Source organism: Chelonoidis abingdonii, chromosome 7 (assembly GCF_003597395.2).
Source record: "Chelonoidis abingdonii isolate Lonesome George chromosome 7, CheloAbing_2.0, whole genome shotgun sequence".
NCBI classification, from domain to species: domain Eukaryota; kingdom Metazoa; phylum Chordata; order Testudines; family Testudinidae; genus Chelonoidis; species Chelonoidis abingdonii.
Genome location: NC_133775.1, coordinates 46,147,917 through 46,168,426, shown reverse-complemented (window position 1 = coordinate 46,168,426; position 20,510 = coordinate 46,147,917). Strand labels below are relative to the sequence as shown.

At 44.9% G+C, this 20,510-nt stretch overlaps 1 protein-coding gene across 1 annotated transcript in view; it reads right to left on the bottom strand.

The window, feature by feature from the left end:
* Positions 1 to 599: 599 nt before the first annotated feature.
* LOC116818308 (coagulation factor XIII B chain) overlaps positions 600 to 20,510 on the bottom strand; it is a 39,398-nt gene continuing 19,487 nt past the window's right edge. Inside the window, exons 6-11 of the mRNA XM_032769099.1 lie at positions 18,586 to 18,765; positions 17,972 to 18,163; positions 3,324 to 3,506; positions 1,778 to 1,984; positions 1,212 to 1,394; positions 600 to 814 (exon numbers count right to left, since the gene is read on the bottom strand). Of these exons, the coding sequence (XP_032624990.1) occupies positions 600 to 814; positions 1,212 to 1,394; positions 1,778 to 1,984; positions 3,324 to 3,506; positions 17,972 to 18,163; positions 18,586 to 18,765 (1,160 nt within the window). The remainder of the gene's footprint in view (positions 815 to 1,211; positions 1,395 to 1,777; positions 1,985 to 3,323; positions 3,507 to 17,971; positions 18,164 to 18,585; positions 18,766 to 20,510) is intronic.

The following is a 20,510-nucleotide window of genomic DNA, read 5'->3' as shown; positions in this document are numbered from 1 at the left end:
GCTAGGGGGAAAACTTCTGGCACTGGTGCACACGGTGAGCACGCACACCAATTGTGGAATGCACATGAGCAAATCACTCGAAAAACAACTTCTCCTTTGTTTGCTCCCTTTGGGTTCCAGTGGCGACTGTGATCTTATAATTTCACCACAACTTTCAAGCCAAACCAGTTCCACCCATCTAGAGGTTGCAACTCCTAGTATATGTACTCCCACCATATAATACTTTTGATTTAGCCATCAGAAAACTACAGTTAACATCTTTCTGGTTCCTAGGCCTTTGGTTCTAACCACTAGACCCAATGGTTTCAACTAACTTCACACAGGAAGACATTTAATTCTTTTCAGAGACTCTATAACAACTACTTCTATTGCTTCCTCTCCAACCCCCCGAAAAGGACCACCCACAAAACTACATGACTCATAGAAGCCATATGTGAATTGCACAAATATATTAGCCACTGCAAATATATCAGAGTCATAGTTTAGTTGAGAATCAATGTTAGTGCTGGTTAATCATCTTGGAAATAGTAGCCCATAAATGGAAATTAAAATGTTATACATATGCTCTTACAAATTTCAAATTAAATACTGCCTTAACCTTACCTTCCCCTCTCAACACATCTTGGATATGTCAGCTGTCCTCTGCTACACTGTACTCTAAAATCAAACATTGAGATTGATGGTGCTCCATAATGATTCTCTTTACACAGAAATTCAATGTAGTCCCCATGGAAAAAATAAGATTTGTCATCAAAACTCCATCTCAGTATTAAGTTATTTTTGTCCATTACCTCCTTCGATAAAGTGCATGGTTCTTAACACAAAAAAGATACATAGTTAATTTCCTTTATAAAATTTAATATACAGATTAATATTAATATATGAGACTGCATAGCTATAGCTAGCATATTAAAATTAGACACAAACACCTTCCTCCCTTCAACTGCATTAGACAAACATAGATGATAGTACTTTTGGATGTTGCATACATACTCCAATTCTTATAGGCTTAGGAGAAGAGGATAAACTGCAGGTTTGCCCAGATCTACCAAAGCCCAGGGGCTTCAGATCTACCAAAACTGCTCAGATTGAGAACCTAATTTGAATACTGGAAATTAATATTAAAAACTAGAAACAAAAGTTGAATCAACTTTTACTGAGCTTGTCATTTTTATTTTTTATTTTTTTTAACAAAAGCACATCTTACATACCTATGCAATCTGGTGGGGTAGTCCATTGTCTGTTGGAACAATAGATTCTTTTGGACCCTTGCAAAAAATGATGTTCAAAACAAGTATATTCAACTGAAGAATTACTCTCATATTCTGTCAGTCGTGGGCCAACAACATCTCCATTCTTAACAACAGGGGGGGAACCACATTTTTCTTTGGGATCTACATAGAATAAATAGTGTCAAAAACTTTAACAAAGACGTACAGTGTGTCTAAGAGCAGAATCTGGCACCCATTTAAGTTCATCTACCTTGTTTGCACTTAAATTGTGGAGCTGGGATTCCCAGCAAATCTTTGGGCTACTAGTGTTTAGAAAGACAAGTCTCTGTAGGCACCCTCTCCCTCCTCCCCACAAGGAAAATGTTTTATTCTGCTGTGTTCATATTATTTTAAAATACATCTTTGCTATGGAAGGGACAATTTGACCCTAAACTTCTATTCCTATTAATAGCAGAGTCTATGCCTCTACTGTTCAAGCAAAGCTATTTCAGTGTGTCTGAACTTGGTGAGTTACAATAGGATTGCAAAAACAGCTATTGTTTTACCTTTCATAATGCATGTTGGATATCTGAGTTTTCCATGGGTACACTGTACTGTTAGCTGAGACTGCCTGCTGGAGGATGACAAATAGTATCCCTGTTTACACACAAAATCTATGGTGTCACCATGCAGGAAAAATAACTCTCCTTCCAATCTCCATTTCATCTCTATGTTGTTATTGCTCATATCATCCACATTAAGAGTGCATGGTTCTAGAAGACAAACATCTACGTTTATACAAATATTTTGTAACAATTCTCAAATTTACAAGTTCTTAGCCAAAAAAGCTTATAACTCAATGATCCTGCAAACTGATTTGAACTTTATATGAAATGCTACAACTTCTTTAGATCTTTACTCACCATGCATCACAATTACAATAGGTAAAATTAAAAGTAAGTTGCGGAATGTAAACTGCCCCATCACAGGAGACAAACTCCTTCTGACACAAACTTTATGGGAAATCAAGCTAATTCCTGGAAATCAAGTTAATCAGTACCAGTGATGCATGTGGTACCTCAGGTTCTGTTTACTGATGGTAAATAACTCACTTCTGCTGATGACAGAGATAAGAATGTTAATCCTAGTTACTTACCATAACTGGGAAAATCTTTTTAAGAGGAAAAGAGACATCTATCGGAACTGACAGCAGTACTACAGATGCTAGATTTTGTCAACCATTCCAGGACAAGGGGAACCAACACATGGCAAATTTAACTTTTTTAGTTAGATGTCTGACTGAGGAATTGATTTGAGAGGGTGATATTTTTTAATTGTTTAGAGTGTTTGCTTTTTTTGGTTTTCTTTTGAGTTAAATTGTTGTTACTTTAGGTCTGTTTTATTTTGGTTGTTTTGAAATGAATAGATATTTAATGTAATAAAATTTGCATAAGTAAATATAATTGTATTGGTCTTCTATTTGCATAGGTGCTGGAACTAGGGATGCAGGGGGTATTGCAGCACTCCCTGACTTGAAGTGGTTTCCATTATATACAAGGTTCACAGTTTGGTTCAATGATTCTCAGCACCTCCACTATACAAATTATTCTAGCACCCTGTCTGTTTGGGCTTTACTATAAGAGTTTTCTAATAATGATATTTTAAAGAAAAACTGGTTACTACTAAGGATCTGCTCTACCATTATTTAAGCCTCTGTATGTATACTAATTTTTTCCTGCAAATTTAGTTCTCATGAAAGGTTTTGAGAAACAGCATAGGAGAATAAAGTCTCTGATTATCCAGAGAAAAGCTACAGCCTGGGAAATGACCATGCAAACTGCCCTACCACTATGCCTCAAAACTGACCACAAGGCTAAAATTCAAGAGGCAAGAGAAGGATTCATTCTTTCAGCCATCAAGTACTTGTCTCAGCAAGTCTACAAAGAAAGATATCATAGTGGTAGCAGTTTGTGTGATGCAGGCATTATCTATCCACCTGGAATTTAACTGAGATCACAGCATTTCCCATAGAGCTATACGGGTTGTTTTTTTCCATGGTCTTATCAATCATGAATAACATAATACAACATCTAATTTTTCTACAAGACTTACCTAAACAAGTTGGCTGAGCTGTCCACTTTCCTTGTACACAACGAACAGTTTCAGGACCCTCCAACACGTGGTACCGATGGCATCTGTATTTTACTGAGGAACCTGCTGTGTAGTTTGTCAATAATGGTCCAAAACTAGCACCATTTTTAACTGCAGGCGGAGAGGGGCAGGTTTCCCGTGTTTCTAAGAGAAGAACCGTAGCTATAATCTGTATTTGTACACAACAATTCTCTCAAATGATAGTACCAGAATCAATGTAACTAGATTTCTGAGAAGGAAATTAAAACTACAGAATTGGGGTAACAAACAAAATTGCAACTTCTTTAAACAATTTAGTTGCTATTTCTTTCTTTCTTTTTTAAAAAAGAGTTACAAAAAGTAACAGAAGCACCAACACATGTAAATGTCTTACTGAGTCACCATGCAGTCTCATTGCCTTACTTATCCTCTCTGTACCATTCCCCCATCCAAATCGCCTTTGTTTATGACTCACTTCTTGGGTCATGCTGACTTTAAATTGTATGCTTGTCTGGGATGGGAGTCTCTTTACTTGTTTTCTGAGATGCTTAACACATTTCTAGCTGCTTGAAAAAATAAAGAAGTGAAACGACTGAAGTTCATGATTCTAAGAAATGGTAGGAGGGAAAACAGCAGAATAAGGACAAAAAGGCTTTAGTAAATAGAGAATTGGTAGATAAGATGCTGTGGGAAGCAAGTCTAAGAAAAAACAGATCAGGAGAGTTGGCAGGTTTTTAAGAGAGACATTATTAAGGGCACAAGAGCATAGGAAAGGTAGGAAGTGTGGTAAGAAACCACCCTGACTTAACCAAGATATTGTCAATGACCTAAAATTCAAGAGTGATATAAGTTGAAACTAGGTCAAAGGATGAAAAATGGTTACTCACTTTCTCGTAATTGTTGCTCACATCCATTCCAGTTAGCTATGTGAGTGCCACATGCACAGTTGTCAAAGTTTTTCCCCCTAATAGCACCCGTCAGGTCAGCCATGGAGCCCCCTGGAGTGGTGCCTTGATGGCACTCAATATATGACCCTGCCAACTGCGTGCCTCCTCAGTTCCTTCTTGTCAGTTACTGCGACAGAGGGAAGGGGAGGTGGGTCTGGAATGGATATAAGCAACACATCTTGAAGAACAACAGTTACGAGAAGGTGAGTAACCATTTTTTCCTTCTTTGAGTGCTTTCTCATATCATTTCCAGTTACATGACTCCCAAGCCCTACCTAGGTGATGGGGTCAGAGCTATGGTACGACAGACTGGACCATTGCTCTGCCGAAGGTTGCATCATCACTAGCATACTGGGTGATGGCGCAGTGAGTGACGAAAGTGCGTGCTGAGGACAATGTCATCGCCCTGAAGAACTCTTGAATCAGCACGTGAGCCAGGAACGCCATCAATGAGGTCTGTGCTCTTGTGGAGTGCGCCATGAGAGCCGGGACCGGAATGTTGGCTAATTCATAGCAGGTGGGGATGCAGGAGCTAATCCACGGTGAGATCCTCTGTGACAAGACTGAGAGACCTTTCATATGGTCTGCCACTACCACAAATAGCTGGTTCAACTTTCAGAACAGCCTCGTGCATTCGATATAAAAGATGAGCACCTGTCAAACCTACAGAGAGTGGAGCCTCTGCTCCTGGCTGCTCGCATAAGGTTTGGGATAAACACAGGCAGGAAAATGTCCTGGTTGGAGTGAAACTGGGACATGACCTTTGGAAGGAAAGCCGAGTGAGGCCTGAGCTGCACCTCATCAGGGCCTGGAGCTCTGAGACCCGCCTGGCCGACGTGATAGCAACCAGGAAGGCCACCTTCCCCGAGAGGTGAGACCAGGAACACATGGCTAACGGTTCAAATGGGGGACCCGTAAGATAAGCCAGCACCAGAGTCAGGTCCCATTGTGGGACCAGGGGCTTAGAATACAGGTAAAGTCCATCCAAACCCTTAAGGAACCGTCTGGTCATAGCATGAGAGAACACAGTGTGTCCTTGCATCAGGGGATGGAAGGCCAATATGGTCGCCAGGTGCACCCTGACTGATGAGGGTGCCAGGCCCTGGGCCCTCAGGCAGAGGAGGTAATAAAGGATAAGCTGGATCAAGGCCATCACTGAGGACACACCTTGGTCCGTTGCCCACCTAGAAAACCGAGACCACTTCGCCCTGTAGAAGCGGAGAGTGGAGGGCCCCGTCTACTTTCGAGAAGGACGCACTGAACCTGTGCTGGGCATGCCCTTTCCTCGCCACCTAGCCATTTAGCAGCCACGTCATGGGATGAAGAGCTTCCAGGTTTGGGTGGAGGAAGTTGCCCTGGTCCTGAGAGAGCAGATCTGGGAGGAGCGGCAAAGGCCACGGCAGAGCCACTGCCAGGCCCGAGAGGGTCCCGTACCAGTGCTGCCTGGGCCACCCCAGGGCAATGAGGACGACCCTGGCTTTGTCCGTCTTTATTTTCTCCAGGACCCTGCTGATCAGCAGAAATGGGGGAAAAGGCACAGAGAAGCTGGCCTGACCAGGACAGGATAAAGGCACGGGAAATAGCGCCGTTCCCTAGGCTCCCCCTGAAGCAGAACCAAGGGCATCATCGGTTCTGCTGGGTCGCAAACAGATCCACCTGGGAGTTCTCCACCTTTGGAAGAGCTGGTGGGCCACTTCTGAGTGTAGAGCCGCTCATGCTAAGAGGAAAAGTCTCAGCTCAAGCAATCCACCCTCACGTTCTGGGTGCCCGGCAGGTGAAAGTCTTTTAGGTGGATGTCATGGGCTATACAGAAGTCCCATAGACTGAGGGCTTCATCCCACAGACTGAGGGCAGAGGATTGGGCCCCACCTTTTCTGTTGATATAGAACATCAAGGCCGCGTTGTCTGTGAGAACTCTGACTACTTTGCCCTTCAGGCGCGAGCGGAAGGCCATACACACCAGCCGCACAGCCCTAAGTTCCTTGATGTTTATGTGAAGGGCCAGGTCTTGCGGAGACCACAGACCTTGGGTCTGAAAATTCCCCACATGTGCCCCCAGCCCAGGTCTGATGCTTCGGACACCAGCTCCAATGACTGAGTCCTATCTCTGAATGGGAGCCCTTGGAGCATGTTGCTTGATGAGGATCACCACCGTAGGGAGGTGATCACCGAGTTCGGCACGGTGAGCACCTTGTTCATTCTGTCCGTGACCTGAGAGAACTGTGAGGCCAGCCAGAGTTGGAGGGGCCTCATCCTAAGTTTGGCATGGTGTGCACGCTGACATGTGACAGAGCAGCTGCAGGCAAGCCCTGGCTGTCGTCACTGGGAACCTTGAGATCGAGTTGATGAGCCCTGTCAGGGTCTCAAACCTCTCTGAGAGGAGAGAGGCCACAGCGACCTCATTGACTCCATTATCCAGGAATGCCCTGATAAACTCTATGCATTGGACTTGGTATTGTTTACCAACAGGCCCAGGGTGGTGCACGTGGACAGGAGGAGTGCCAAGTGATCCCTCACCTGTGATCAGGAGGTGCCCTTGATCAGCCAGTCGTCCAGATAGGGGAATATATGGACTCCCTGGTGCCTGAGTCGCTACCACTAACATGCACTTTGTAAAGACCCGGGGAGGCAGTGGACAGGTCAAATGGGAGGATTGTGAATTAGTAGTGATTCTGTCCCACCACAAAATGGAGGGAGCACCTGTGCCCCTCAAATATGTGGATGTGGAAGTATGCATCCTGTAGATCAAGAGCAGCATACCAGTCCCCGGGATCCAGGTAGGGGATGATGGAGGCCAGGGAAACCATGCGGAACTTGAGTTTCACCATATACTGGTTCAGACCTCACAGGTCCATGATAGGCCTGAGCCCCCCTTGGGCCTTCGGGATACGGAAGTACCGGGAGTAATAACCCTTGCCCAGGAACTCCTTGGGCACTGCCTCTATCACTCCTAATTCCAGGAGCCTCCTGACCTCTTCCTTGAGCAGAGCCTTGTGCTATGGGTCACTCAGGAGGGATGGGGGGCAGTTGGGCAGGTAGGAGGTAAAGTGAAGGGTGTAACTTTGGGAGATGGTGTTGAGGACCCAGAGGTCTGAGGTGAGCTGCGACCATTCTGGGAGGAAAACACACAATCGATTGGAAAAAGGGTGCTTTACTGGAGATGAATCCCTGCTAAGAACTGGAAGCATACTCTCAAGCATCCCATCAAAAATGCCTTTTACCCGCCTGCTTAGAGGACCCAGGCTAGGGGACAGGTCCATACTGCCTTTGCGCTTCTTCTGGGTGGGAGCCCGCTGCGGCTTGAACTTGGGTTTTGCCAGAGCAGGGACATAGAGGCCCAAGGTCTGGAGGGTCGTACAAGAGTCTTTCATGCCATGCAGCCTTTCTTCTGTCTCCTCCACAAACAGCACCTTCCCATCGAAAGAGAGATCCTACACTGATGACTGTGCTTCGGTGGATAGCCCAGAAACCAGGAGCCATGATGCCCGTCTCATGGACACCACCAAGGCCATAGACCACTCGGCTGTGTCCGCTGCATCCGAAGTGGCCTGCAGGGATGCCCTTGAGGCCACTGCCTCTTCCTCCATGACAGCCTTCAACTCTTTTCTATCGCACTCCAAGCGGGAGTCCTTGAACTTGGGGAGGGATCCCCAGAGATTACACTCGTAGTGACCAGAAAAGCCTGATGGTTTGGTACTCTTAGCTGGAAGCTTGAAGACGAATAAACTTTTCTCCCGAAAGCATCCAGTCTCTGAGAGTCTTTGTTCTTAGGGGTTGGGGCTGGCTGCCTCTGCTGCTCCCTGTGGTTGACCAACTCGACCACCGAAGAGTTGGGCACTGGGTGGGTATACAAATACTCGTGCCCCTTAGTGAGTACAAAGTACTTGCGCTCTGCCTTCTTAGAGATGGGAGCCAAGGAGCTGGTGTTTGCCAGGGCTTTTGAAATTCTTGCCACCACTTCATGGAGCGGCAAGGCCACCCTTCCTGGTGCCGAGGGGGACAGCACATTTAACAGAGAGTCTGAGGGTTCCTCCGTCTCCTCTTCCTGGAGGTGAAGGCTCGCTGCCATCCTTTTTAAGAGTTCTTGGTAGACCCGGTAGTCCTCTTGCAGGACAGAGCGGGGCGAGGCCGCAATCAGCAACTCTGGATGGGGCGAGGAGGCCAGTGCGGTGCTTTGGGTGTTGGCTGGCACTGGAGGATCCACCACCTGGGTTGGACTTTGGGCATGGCACTGAGGATATGGGTTCCACCAACTCCTTTCTTGGCGGTCTAGGGATAGAGGTCAACAGTGCTTCCGACACCTTGGCCACTGAGCGAGTCCCCACTAGGTTGGCCACAACACTCAGTGCCACTGCAATTGCTGAAGCACCAGCGGGGCCAGCTGATTGGGCTAGCTAGCTTGACCTGTAGACAGGTGACTGTGAGCAGAGGCCAGGCCGGTGTACGACCCGCTGCTGCCTCTGGACCGGGAGTGGCGGTGGTGCCACGATCTACGTTGACCAAAGGACCACGACTTCAAGGCAGAGGAATGGCACCAACAATAGTAGCTGCTCCTTGAACGGTCTCGACGGGCGGACCCGCGACAGCAAAACACTGGCGATCAACGCCCAGAGCTATGGTGCCTTGGCAGAGACTTGGAAGGGGAGGCTGAGTGGAAGTGGCGTCAATGGTCGTGCCGCGACCAACTGCGGTACCTCCTTCGAGTCGAGGACCATTGGTGACGTCCACCACGGTCCCATCGGTATTCACTCCATGAAGACGAGTGGTGCCAGGAGTCTCAATCAGATGGCACCCATCCAGACAGCCTAGCCAGCATTGAGGGTGATCCACATGGACTGAACCCTGAAAGGTCACTGGGCAGTGAGCGGTGTCAGGAATGTTCCCTTGACCGAGATCGGGCTGGCGGTGACTGCGGTAATCCCAGAGGTGGCTTGCCTCTGGAGCATGGGGCTGACATCGGCAGAGCTCCAGGCACCGGCATGAACATGCAGATCTTGTACCTTTTGCTGATATGGCTTTCTCCCAAGCAGCACAGACAGTCTGTGTGCACGTCACTCCTTGGCACAAAATGCCTACAAGAGTCGCACCACTTAAATCCCGGGGCACGAGGTATGCCCCAACCCGGGCTTACTAACTAACTAAACTTCACTGAAAACTAAACTGACTACAGGTACTAATGAATTAACAACAGTTCTGGGGACAAGCAGCAGCAAAGCTGGAGCAGAGCAGTTTCGATGCACCTTCACTGGCAGCAAGAAGGAACTGAGGGTGGGGGGAGCACGCAGCTCCCCTTATACTGTGCCAGGCAGACACCACTCTAGGGTCACAGGGGATGCTCCCCACCTACGAGTACTGCTAGGGGAAAAGCTTCTGGCACCGGTGCATGTGGTGATCATGCACACCTACTGTGGAATACACATGAACAATCACTTGAAGAAGAACTGAGGAGGCACCAGGTCGGCAAGGTCATATATTGAGTGCCATCAAGGTGCCACTCCAGGGGGCTCCACAGCCAACCTGACGGGTGCAACTAGGGAAAAATCTTTCCAACAATCGTGAATGCGATACACACACACCTAACTGGAATCAATCTGAGCAAGCAGTCGAAGAAGGAGGATGCATATTAAACTGACAAGCATATAGGGATAAAATTAAAAAGGTCAGGTACAAAATAAGATTAAAATAACAAGTGAAATAAAGGGTAAAAAAAAATAAACATATACATGAGAACAAAGAGGAAGAACAAAGATAGTGTAGGCCCATTACTCAGTGAGAAGGGAAAGAGAAAAAACTGTTACTGAGCTGTAGCTGTTGTTCTTCTAGATGCGTTACAGATGTGTTTTCAACTTAGGTGCGTGCACCCCCAGGGCCCTGGAACCAAAGAACTTTTTCTAGCAGCACACAAAGGGGTAGAGCTCCTGCCTGGCAACCCTAGCCCCTCCCCATGCCATAAGGGCAGCACCAGCCTGACCCCTTCAGTTCCTTTGCACTGAACGTCGGAGGGACAGACCCTGATGCAGAAGGGATGGAGGGTGGGTTGTGGAAAATTCCTGCATCACATCTCAAAGAACAACTGCTACAGGTAGGTAATCATTTTTCCTTCTTCAAGTAGATGCAGCTGAGTATTCTATTTAGGTGACTGAGAGGCAGTACTCACAGGAGGTGGGGCTTGGACTCTATTTAAACAAAGAATGCAGGATTGTCTTCCCACAGTTTGTGTCAGGCACTGCATCCGAATAGTCAGGACTAGAGGTTGGAGCGGAAGCCAAACATAGGGTTGGGACTGGGCCAGGAAAGCACTAGAACAGCGATCTGGGGACAGGCCGGGGTCAGAATGGTGATCAGAGTCCATAAACAAGTCAAAATCCGTACCATAGCTCGAGCAGATATAGGCCAAGGGTCAAAGCAAGGTGCTCAGAGTCAGCAGACAGAGGTAAGTCTGGAGCAGATCAATAACATGGCTGGAGCAAGATCAGGGTAGGACAAGGACAAGACTGGAACAGGGCTCTAGTAAGACTGGGGCAGAAACAGAAACTGTATCAGGAGCAGGCTGGGAGTCCGATTCCCTGGAAGCCAGCACCAGCCTGCAGCATCCTGGGGGCTCCCCTCTGAGTACCCCTCATTTCCTGGGAACCAGAACCCACCTGCTGCATCCTGAGGTGCTCTCCTCTGAGCATTCCCCAGCCTGGGACTTCCCTACATGACATCCCGTTGTGAATTTGGAGGGCCTCAGGCCGAACAATTCCTTCTAGGATCCAGAGCCAGAAGCCGTTTGGATCAGGGTACAGAGGAAGGATTTTTTTTTTTTTTTTTTTTTTTTTTTTTAAGGTCAGGCTTGACAAAGCCCTGGCTGGGATGATTTAGTTGGGGATTGGTCCTGCTTTGAGCAGGGGGTTGGACTAGATTACCTCCTGCGGTCCCTTCCAGCCCTGATATTCTAGGATTCTACGATGCTGCCAGACGGTTCCTGGCTGGGCAGTGCTGTTGAACAGACTGATCTGCAACTTTGGTGTGGTTGGGGAAATACTTGAGCCTGGGGGTCATCTGAGCCAGGCTGTACTCTGGGATAGGCTGCTGCTGCACCCCTGAAGGCTGAGTGACTGCAGGCTCTGTGGGAACAACAAGTTTAGTGCAGCTGAGTTGTTGTGCATGCCTGAATGGCCACTCACCACAGATCTGTTGGAGGGGCAGCTGAGCAAGCAGCTCTGGGTTGGCTGCAGCTTTACCTCACTGTTTGCATCTGATCTGGAAACAGCAGTAGTGGCCTAGTGGTTTGTAAAAGTATGTCCAATATAGGAATGTCACTTACAAATGCTGTCAACATTGCCTGGGTGCTTATGGAATGACCTTGCACCTTTGGAGAAGGTGTAGCCTGGGCTACATTGCATCCTGCCACCATACAGGAAGTTATCCACCTGGATATCATTCGTGAAGAGACCACTGGACACTTCGTTTGGTCTACATATGTGACAAACAATCGAGGGGAGGAGTGGAAAGGTTTGGTCCTATCTAATAAAAAGCCAGACATCGCTGACATCCAATGTGTGAAGATATTGTTCCTCTGGAGTTGAATGCAGCTTAGGGAAGAACACTGGTAAAGACATACTTGGTTCAAGTGAAACTGGGAAACACTTTGGATAAAAACTCAGGATATGGCCTTTGCCTTTAGAAAATTGCATGCAAAAGGCTTCTGCTATGAAAGCCTGCAACTCACCCACTCTCCCTGCAGACACTATTGTCACAAGTCAGTTTTCTGACACAGACAGGAGAAAGAAATAGTCTGAGTCTCGAACAGAGGACCTGGAAGAGCTGCTAAAACTATTAAGGTCTCACAAAGGAATTGGCTCTTCAAGTGGTGGGTGGAGATGAAGGAATCCTTTCAAGAACCTCACTGCCATAAGATTTGAAAACATCAATTTCCCGTGGATGGGCAGGTGAAACTCTAAAACTGCTGTCAGGTGGACTGTCAATGAACTAAGTGCTAGACAAGAAGACTGAAGGTGTAACGGGTACTCCAAGATGTCCTGAATACAAGCCAGCTTTAGATAAAGTCCCTGGGCTAAATACCCATATTGAGAACTGCTTCCACTTAGCCGAATAGGTCATTCTGGTGGAGGGCTTCCTACTACTGCCAGACTGCCTCCAAACATCATTTCTTCTCCTCAACTAACCACTTAGCATCCACCATGATGTTGAGACAGGACATCAGGGTCAGATCAATAACACAAGGCAGTTGGAGAACCAACATGACCTTGGCCATGCAGGAGCAGTGAGAATCATCTTAGCATGGTCCAATTCCAGCTTGAGAATGACCTGCGGGATTATTGGAATTGGAGGAAAAGTATACAGAAGTATTGATTCCCAGCTCAGGTGAAAAACATTGCTCAGGGAGCCCGGACTGACACCCTCCCCAGGAGCAAAACAGCCAGCATTTCTTTTTGTGTCTCAGCCAAAGGACTGATTGTTGGGATGCCCCAAACAGCAAAGATGGACTACAAAATGCTGTGCTTCAGGCACCATTTGTGGTTCAGGAAGAAATTTCTGCTGAGATGATCTGGCAGGTGATCCTGGATCCTAGGTAAGTGATTAGCCATAGGTGTAATGTTCTCCTTGATGCAAAACTGCAGGAGCCTGATCACTTCCTGACACAGCATGTTGGAGTATGCTTCCTCCGTCTGTTCACATAATACATTGCAGTTGTGTTAAGGATGTGAGCTGCCGAGTCCTTGATATAATCTTGAAGGACCTGACAGGCATTGTAGATGGCACAAAGCTCCAGAACAATTACATGCAGGGAAGCTTCCTGTTCCAGCCACAAGCCTTCAACTTTCAGCAACCCCCAAATGTGCTCCCCAACCTATTACAGGGACATGAGTGACAACAGTACTGGTTGGAGGGGACCGAGAGAAGGGAACATCCTGGCACACATTTCCCTGAGTCATCCACCACTGTAAGGAGTCCAGAATTGACAGAGGAAGTCTAACCAGTTTGTCCAATGGATGATGATTTGGATGATAGACTGAGTTCAGCCACATCTGAAAAGGACATAGACACAGCCTGGCATATTGTAATATCTATGTTGATGCAGCCATATGACCTAGCAACCTCAGGCATGTTTGGGCTGTGGCTGAGGTTTGAGACTTCAGCTCCAGATAAAGGTGGCAGATTGCCTGGAATTGCTTCATTGGCAGACTCTACAAGTTTGAGAGCAGTTCTATCAGGGCCCCAAAGAACTTGATTCTTTGAGTTGGAACCAATGTTGACTTCCTGATGTTTAGGATGAGACCTAGATGACTGAGAAGGCATAGGGGGAAGTGGACATGACAGAGGACTTCTCTGGACTTACTCCTCAGTAACCAAACCTCCAGATATGAATTCCCTTCTTACAGAGGTACACCGTTACCATAATCATGCATTTGGCAAGGAATCAGAAGACAGGCCAAAAGGCAGCATGACATACTGGTAGTGCTGGCCAGCTACAACAAATCTCCTACGGATCAGAAGAATTACTACATAGAAATAAATATCCTGAATGTCCATGGTAGCAAACCAGTCATTGTGACTTAAGAAGTAGGCGAGGACAGTTGCTAAGGTGATCATACAGAATCTCATGTATCTAAGGTATTTGTTGACTTCACAGAGCTTGATGATAGGTCTCATCCCTTGAGGATCAAGAAATACCAGAGTGGGATCCCAGTCTATAGTGCTGCTTCTACCTGGAAATGCTACCTTCTACTCAAGGTAGCAACCACATACCTCAGGAGGTCCTGATATATTTTAAAGTCCTTGGGCATCAAGGGAAAGGATGATTCCAGCACAGTGGAGTCATCCAAGGAGGTGGTTTGCTCAGCCAATGATGCGTCCTGTCTTTGAACCACATGATCCAGTCAGAACAGTCCCGGAGGGAACAGGCTCAGTGATTGCTTGCAGCTGAGATAGTTTGGAAGTGGGAGCCACTGAGGACAAGTGACCTTGCTGTGGAGTGGGTTGAGGAATGGGACCTCAGGAACCAAAGAGCATCCCAAGGAGGCCACTGGACATAAAGATAAGGCATTATCTGTCAGTAGGTCAGGTCCAAGAACCCCGTCCCAACTGCAGAACATGCTGATCTCATTATTAATGGTGATCCATGGGGAGTCTCTAGTGCCTGTCTGATGACCAGTGGGAGGACAACTGTGACCTAGATCTTGAGTAGACAACAGAGGAGCCAGCCCCGACAGGGCAAACAAATAGTCAAAGTCATCTGAAATCCAATATGGGGGCTGCATCAGTGCTGTAGAGGAATGGTGGATCAGCACTGGCAGTACTGAATGAGACACAATCCCACTTGGTATCAGGAGAGGCTCTGGTACTGAGTCTAAGGGTGAGACCGAACTTGAAGAGGGCTACCACCAAAATGACAACAGTGCTGAAGGATGCACCATAGTTGAGGGGACCTTTGGTGCTGGGCCTGGAATCTGCCTCAACTCCATAGTCTGAGGCCCAAGCAGTGCAAGCTGTAGTGCCAACAAGCCTGGTAGTACTGTGATATTGCCAGAATCTGTCCAGGCCACAACAGAGGACAAGGTAGTAGAACCCATGGTGGCAGTATATTCTTGAACAAGCTGGGAGTCCAGTAATGTGAGGCAAAGCCACTTGGTATGCTGCCAGTGTGGAGACTGTCAGTACCAATGCCAATGTTATCGGTACCAGACTCAACAAACACCCCATGGCCAGAACTGGAGTTGATGGTATGCGGTCTCACTGCTCCCAGTTCAGTACCAGGGAGCAGTTGGATGGATTTGCTCCACCTCGTGCGCCAGAGGGAATAGAGTGCTGGTTAGCACTCCTCTGAAAAGACCAGGAAGAGTCTCTCTGAACACTGGAATGGGTCCAGATTCATTTTATGGTACCTCTTTCTTACCGTAGGGAGGACAACTGCTCCTCCTGTTGGGGGAAATGCCAGAGTTGTGTGCAGAGCAGCATCACTCACCGGATTCGAAGGCAACTGACAATCAGATGAGCACCTCAGCATCGAAGAGGTCTTATGGTTATCTTTGTTCACTTGATGGTGCTGCTTTGGTTGTAAGTCTCTCACCATCGGAGTCCTCTTTGTGAAAGACTTGCAGACAGAGCACTGCTCTGTGTAAGTCCTTCCCTGAGACACACCAAGCACCTTGTCTGGGGATCACTCTTGGGGATGGTTCCCCCATACAATGGACAATGCTTGAACCTTGTAAGGACATCACACAGGGTAGCCAACTACTCGAAATAATATTATAAAAACAGTAAACTTCACCTAAAGTACTATTAACTATAATATACAAAACAGTTCTCATAAACTGAGACCAAAAGCGAAAAACATCCCACAAAGCTCAAATTCCAGCCCTGGGTTGTGAGAAGGAACTGAAAGGTTCAGGGAAGTGCTGCCCTAATATGGCAAGGGAAAGAGCTAGGGCAGTAGGGCTTGAGCAACCTATGAGTATTGCTAGGCAAAGTTCTCTGGTGCTAGGAGAGCACATACCTAAGTAGAATGTACGGATAAAATAGGGAAAGAAAAAGTTAAGAATTACTTAGACAAGTTAGATGTCCTCAAGATGGCAGGACTTGATAAACTACATCCTTGAACAATGGTTCTCAACCACAGATAAGCAGAGGTCTTCCAGGGGATACATCAATTCATCTAGATATTTGCCTCATTTTACAACAGGCTGCTTAAAAACCACTAGCGAAGTCAGTAGAAACTAAAATTTCATACAGACAATGACTTGTCTATACTGCTCTATATATTATACACTGAAACAAAAGTACAATATTTATATTCCAATTGATTTATGTTATAACTATATGGTAAAAATGATAAAGTGGACAATTTTTCAGTAACAGTGTGCTGTGACAGTTGTATTTTTATATCTGATTTTGTAAGCAAGTAGTTCTAAAGTAAGGTGAACCTTGGGGTACGCAAGACAAATCAGACTCCTGAAAGGGGTGCAGTAGTCTAGAAAGGTTGAGACCCACTGTCCTAGAATACTTAAGGAAATGGCTGAAGAGATCTCTGAGCCATTAGTGATTACCTTTGAGAACTTATGTAAGATGTGAAAAGATCCCAGAGGACTGAGAAAGGGCAACTATAGTACCCTATCTATAAAACGGGGAATCCCCAGGGAATTACAGACCAGTCAGCTTAACTTCACAACTCGGAAAGGTAATGGAGCAAATAATCAAGCAAACAGTTTGCAGGTCGAAGATACTAAGGTGATAAGAAACAGTCAACATGGATATGTCAAGAACAAATCAAACCAACCTAATATCCTTCTTTGACAGGGTAAAATCTCGTGAATGGGAGGAAAGCGGTAGATGTGATATACCTTGACTTTAGTGAGGCTTTTGATACTGTCTCACATGACTCTCTCATAAACAATCTAGAGAAATACAGTTGTGCATCCTACTATAAGATGAATGCACAACTGGTTGGAAGACAATATTTAGAGTAGTTATCAATAGTTCACGATCAAGTTGGAAAGGCGTATCGAGTAAGGTCCAGTTCTATTTATTTCCCACATAAATAATTTGGATAATGGCATAGAGAATACACTTAAAGTTTGTGGATGATACCAATCTGGAAGGGGTTGCAAGCCCTTTGGAGAGCAGGATCAGAATTCAAAATGAACTTGAAAAGTGGAGAAATGATCTGAAATAAATCAAATGAAATTCAATGAGGACAAATGCAAAGTATACACTTAGGAAGGAATAATCAATTGTACAAAAACAAAATGATCTGGGGTTATACTGAATCACAAACTAATTATGAGTCAACACTGCAGTACTGTTTCAAATAAAGCAACATCATTCTGGGATATATTAGCAGGAGTGTGGTAAGCAGGAAATGGGAAACAATTCTTCCAATCTACTCAGCACTGATAAAACCTCAACTGGAATACCGTGTTCAGTTCTGAGCAGGACACTTCAGCAGAGAGACAAACAAATTGGAGAATGTCCAGAGAAGAGCAACAAAAAGCTTAACGGTCTAGAAAATATGACCCATGAGGAAAGATTGAAAATATTGGGTTTGTTTAGTCTGGAGAAGAGAAGATTGTTATCAGGTGCCCTCTGATAACAGTCTTCAAGTACGTAAAAATCATCGTTATAAAGATGAGGGTGATGAACTGTTCTCCTTAACTACTGAGGACAGGCCAAGTAATAATGGTCTTAAATTGCAGCAAGAGACATTTAGGTTAGACATTAGGAAAAAGCTTCCTAACTGTAAGGAACTGTAAGCAATGGAACAAATTACTTATGGAGGTTGTGCAATCTCAGTCACTGGAAGTTAAGATGCTGCTTATTACAGGGGACTGGACTACATGGCCTATTGAGGTCCCTTCCAGTCCTATATTTCTATGAGTCTATGATATCATAGAAGCTATTAAGCAAAAAAGCAACTCATGAAGTTTTGGAGTTTGAATATTTCAAAATATTTAAGCAGCATGGACAAGAAAACACAGTTATAAAATATTTAAATATAAGTGCCAGCACCAGTAATTAACTGAAATATAACTGCAAATACAGTATACAATTGATTGTGATTAACAACAAGTAATAATGACTATTAAATCTATCCATCCAGATTGTTCTATTGACAATCTCTGTAGTATCGGAGCATCTCCCAAGAATGAGGAGTTATAACACTGCAAGCAGAATACTTACCAATACATTTAGGAGGTGATGTCCACTTTCCCATTTTACAGGTTATTTCATTCGATCCATTTATGCTATAGCCATGATCACATCTGTATCTAATAGTGTCTCCTGTGTAATACATCTTGTCCTCAGTTATTGCTGTACCCTTCTCAATAGGAGGTGGCTGATCACATGGTATTTTTTCTTTGACTTCTGAAACTGCAGCAAAAAAATTGGAAACATCTCTCTCAAATTATTCATATTTACAAACTATTTCCTCCCCTCCAGACACCACATCCAAATGGCCAAGAAAAAAAATGGTCTTATAGACTGTCCAGCTGGACAATAAATCAGGGATCTGGTGGAGCAGTTGGGACCAGTGAGATCAGACATAAAATTTGTATTCAGATTTAAATACATCTTCAGATCCTGGCTCTTCCCTCATCCTGTCCCAAAATTATCAATACCTAGTTCTTATATAACACTTCTCACATATTGGCATCAAAGCACTTTACAAGGGAAGTAAATATCATCACCCCAATTTTAAAGATGGGGAAACTGAGACACAGATATTAAGATTAAGGCATGTTTTGAACTGGGGTTTTACTTCAGCTCCAAACATTTGTAAAGCAACTACTAACCAATGCAACTTGGGGGTGAAGTCCATTTTCCATTCTCACACTGGATTTCTTCTGATCCTTTCATTTTAAAATTAATCTGACATGCCAAACGTACTTTGGCTCCATTATGATATGTTCTTAAATCTGTGAATATATTGGCATTGGGAGGCTGAGGTGGAGGAGGGCATTTATTTCTTCTATCTAGAAAGAAAACACATATTTGGACATGCGGTGGAGGCTTTAATCAGATCATCTCTATCAAGAAAGCAAATTGGTTTAAAGGTTTACTACACATACATGCACATCCATGCCAGAGAAACAAACGCGGTGAAGAAACAATAGAAGCAGAACGTGGAGAGCTCTGGGTAACACATTTTGTTCCGATTTTTACCTTAAGAGTCTAGTTCACCACAGTCGGACCTGACACACTTAACCAGCACTATAACCAGACATTTTGGGGGAGATGGTGCTATTTTCATAGGTTGACATTCTCACTGTCTGTACAAATTCTAAGTAAAAAAGCCTTTACAGACAGGTTAAGGAACTCCTCCTCTACAATCCAGATATAGGGCATCAGTGCAACTTGCCCACAGCTTCTTGTCCTGCAAGAGCAGCCATGGTCTGCACTATCCACCCCAAAATGATTTTTGTTTCTGTTTTGGAGGTAGGGGAGAGGGTGGCTAGTGATCATTGTAATTGATGGACACAGTGATCACGTTCACTTTTCTGAACTGTTCACCAAACCTCCCCTGCTGAGCTTAGGTCCATGATGAATAAAGAATTACAGAGTCCCACTATGCTTCCCTCTCTACTTTCTAGGGGTTCCCCAGGTATTGTCACTCTACTGTAGCCACAGAAAAGGGACATTAATTAAACCCACAGACTCAGCCAGCCATGCAGTTCAATAGAGTTTAAAAGAGATTGGATTTGACCCAGTGATCTTAACAATCCAGTTTACCGATCATTGAAATGCACCTCACTGCCATTTAAAAATTGGATGCAATTTTCTCTTTCCACTGAAAACTAAAATTTGGAGTACACACAGGTAAAGGTAACAGTCAATTTTAAAAAGTATCAAACTTAATCTTGAAACACATAGTGCTTATTCAGACCATGTCCTAGACTTAAAAAGTCAACATCCCATAGCCACAGGTACTTTAGCCTTCAGCTGCATTAGACTACTCTGCAAATATCAATTGTGAATGTGAACCAGTTTAGAAGTTCAATCTGACAGTTTCATTGAAAGCATTTTATTTATTAGTAATAAGAAAATAAGAATGTTTATGAAAGTGAAGTTAGACAACACTGAGTGTAAGAAATCATTACAAAATGTTATGGTAAAACGAATGTTACAGATCGGTCTTAAATCAACAAAAATTAGAGCTGTCAAGCAATTAAAAAAATTAATTTTGATTAATTGCAGTTTTAATCCCAGTGTTAAACAATGATAGAATACTATTTATTTGAATATTTTTGGAGGTGTTCTATATTTTCAAATATAGGCTGGGGGCTCTGGGCTTCAGCCTCCCTCGGGACGCAGGGCTCCGGCCTTCAGCCACCTTCAGAACTATACACTGGGACTGCCGCCGATACCTTCCTCCATGCCCAGAGGTATGTGATTAACACATTAATCTTCTTTTCACTCAATCACAGGCATTAATTGCAATTGACAGCCCTAATAAAAATAATGAACTGGAACTGTAAACTGTGACCCAGGACCCGACACCTCAAGTATACACTATTACAGAGCATATCACGTAACTGGAAGAAAGCTAACATTGTGCCAATTTCTTAAAAGGGTAAATGGGGAGACCTGGGTAATTATACAACTGTCAGCCTTACATCGATCCTGGGGAAGAAAATGGAGAGGCTGATACAGTTTTTGATTAATCAAGAATTAAAGAAAGGTAGTGTCATTAATGCAAATCAACATGGATTTATGGAAA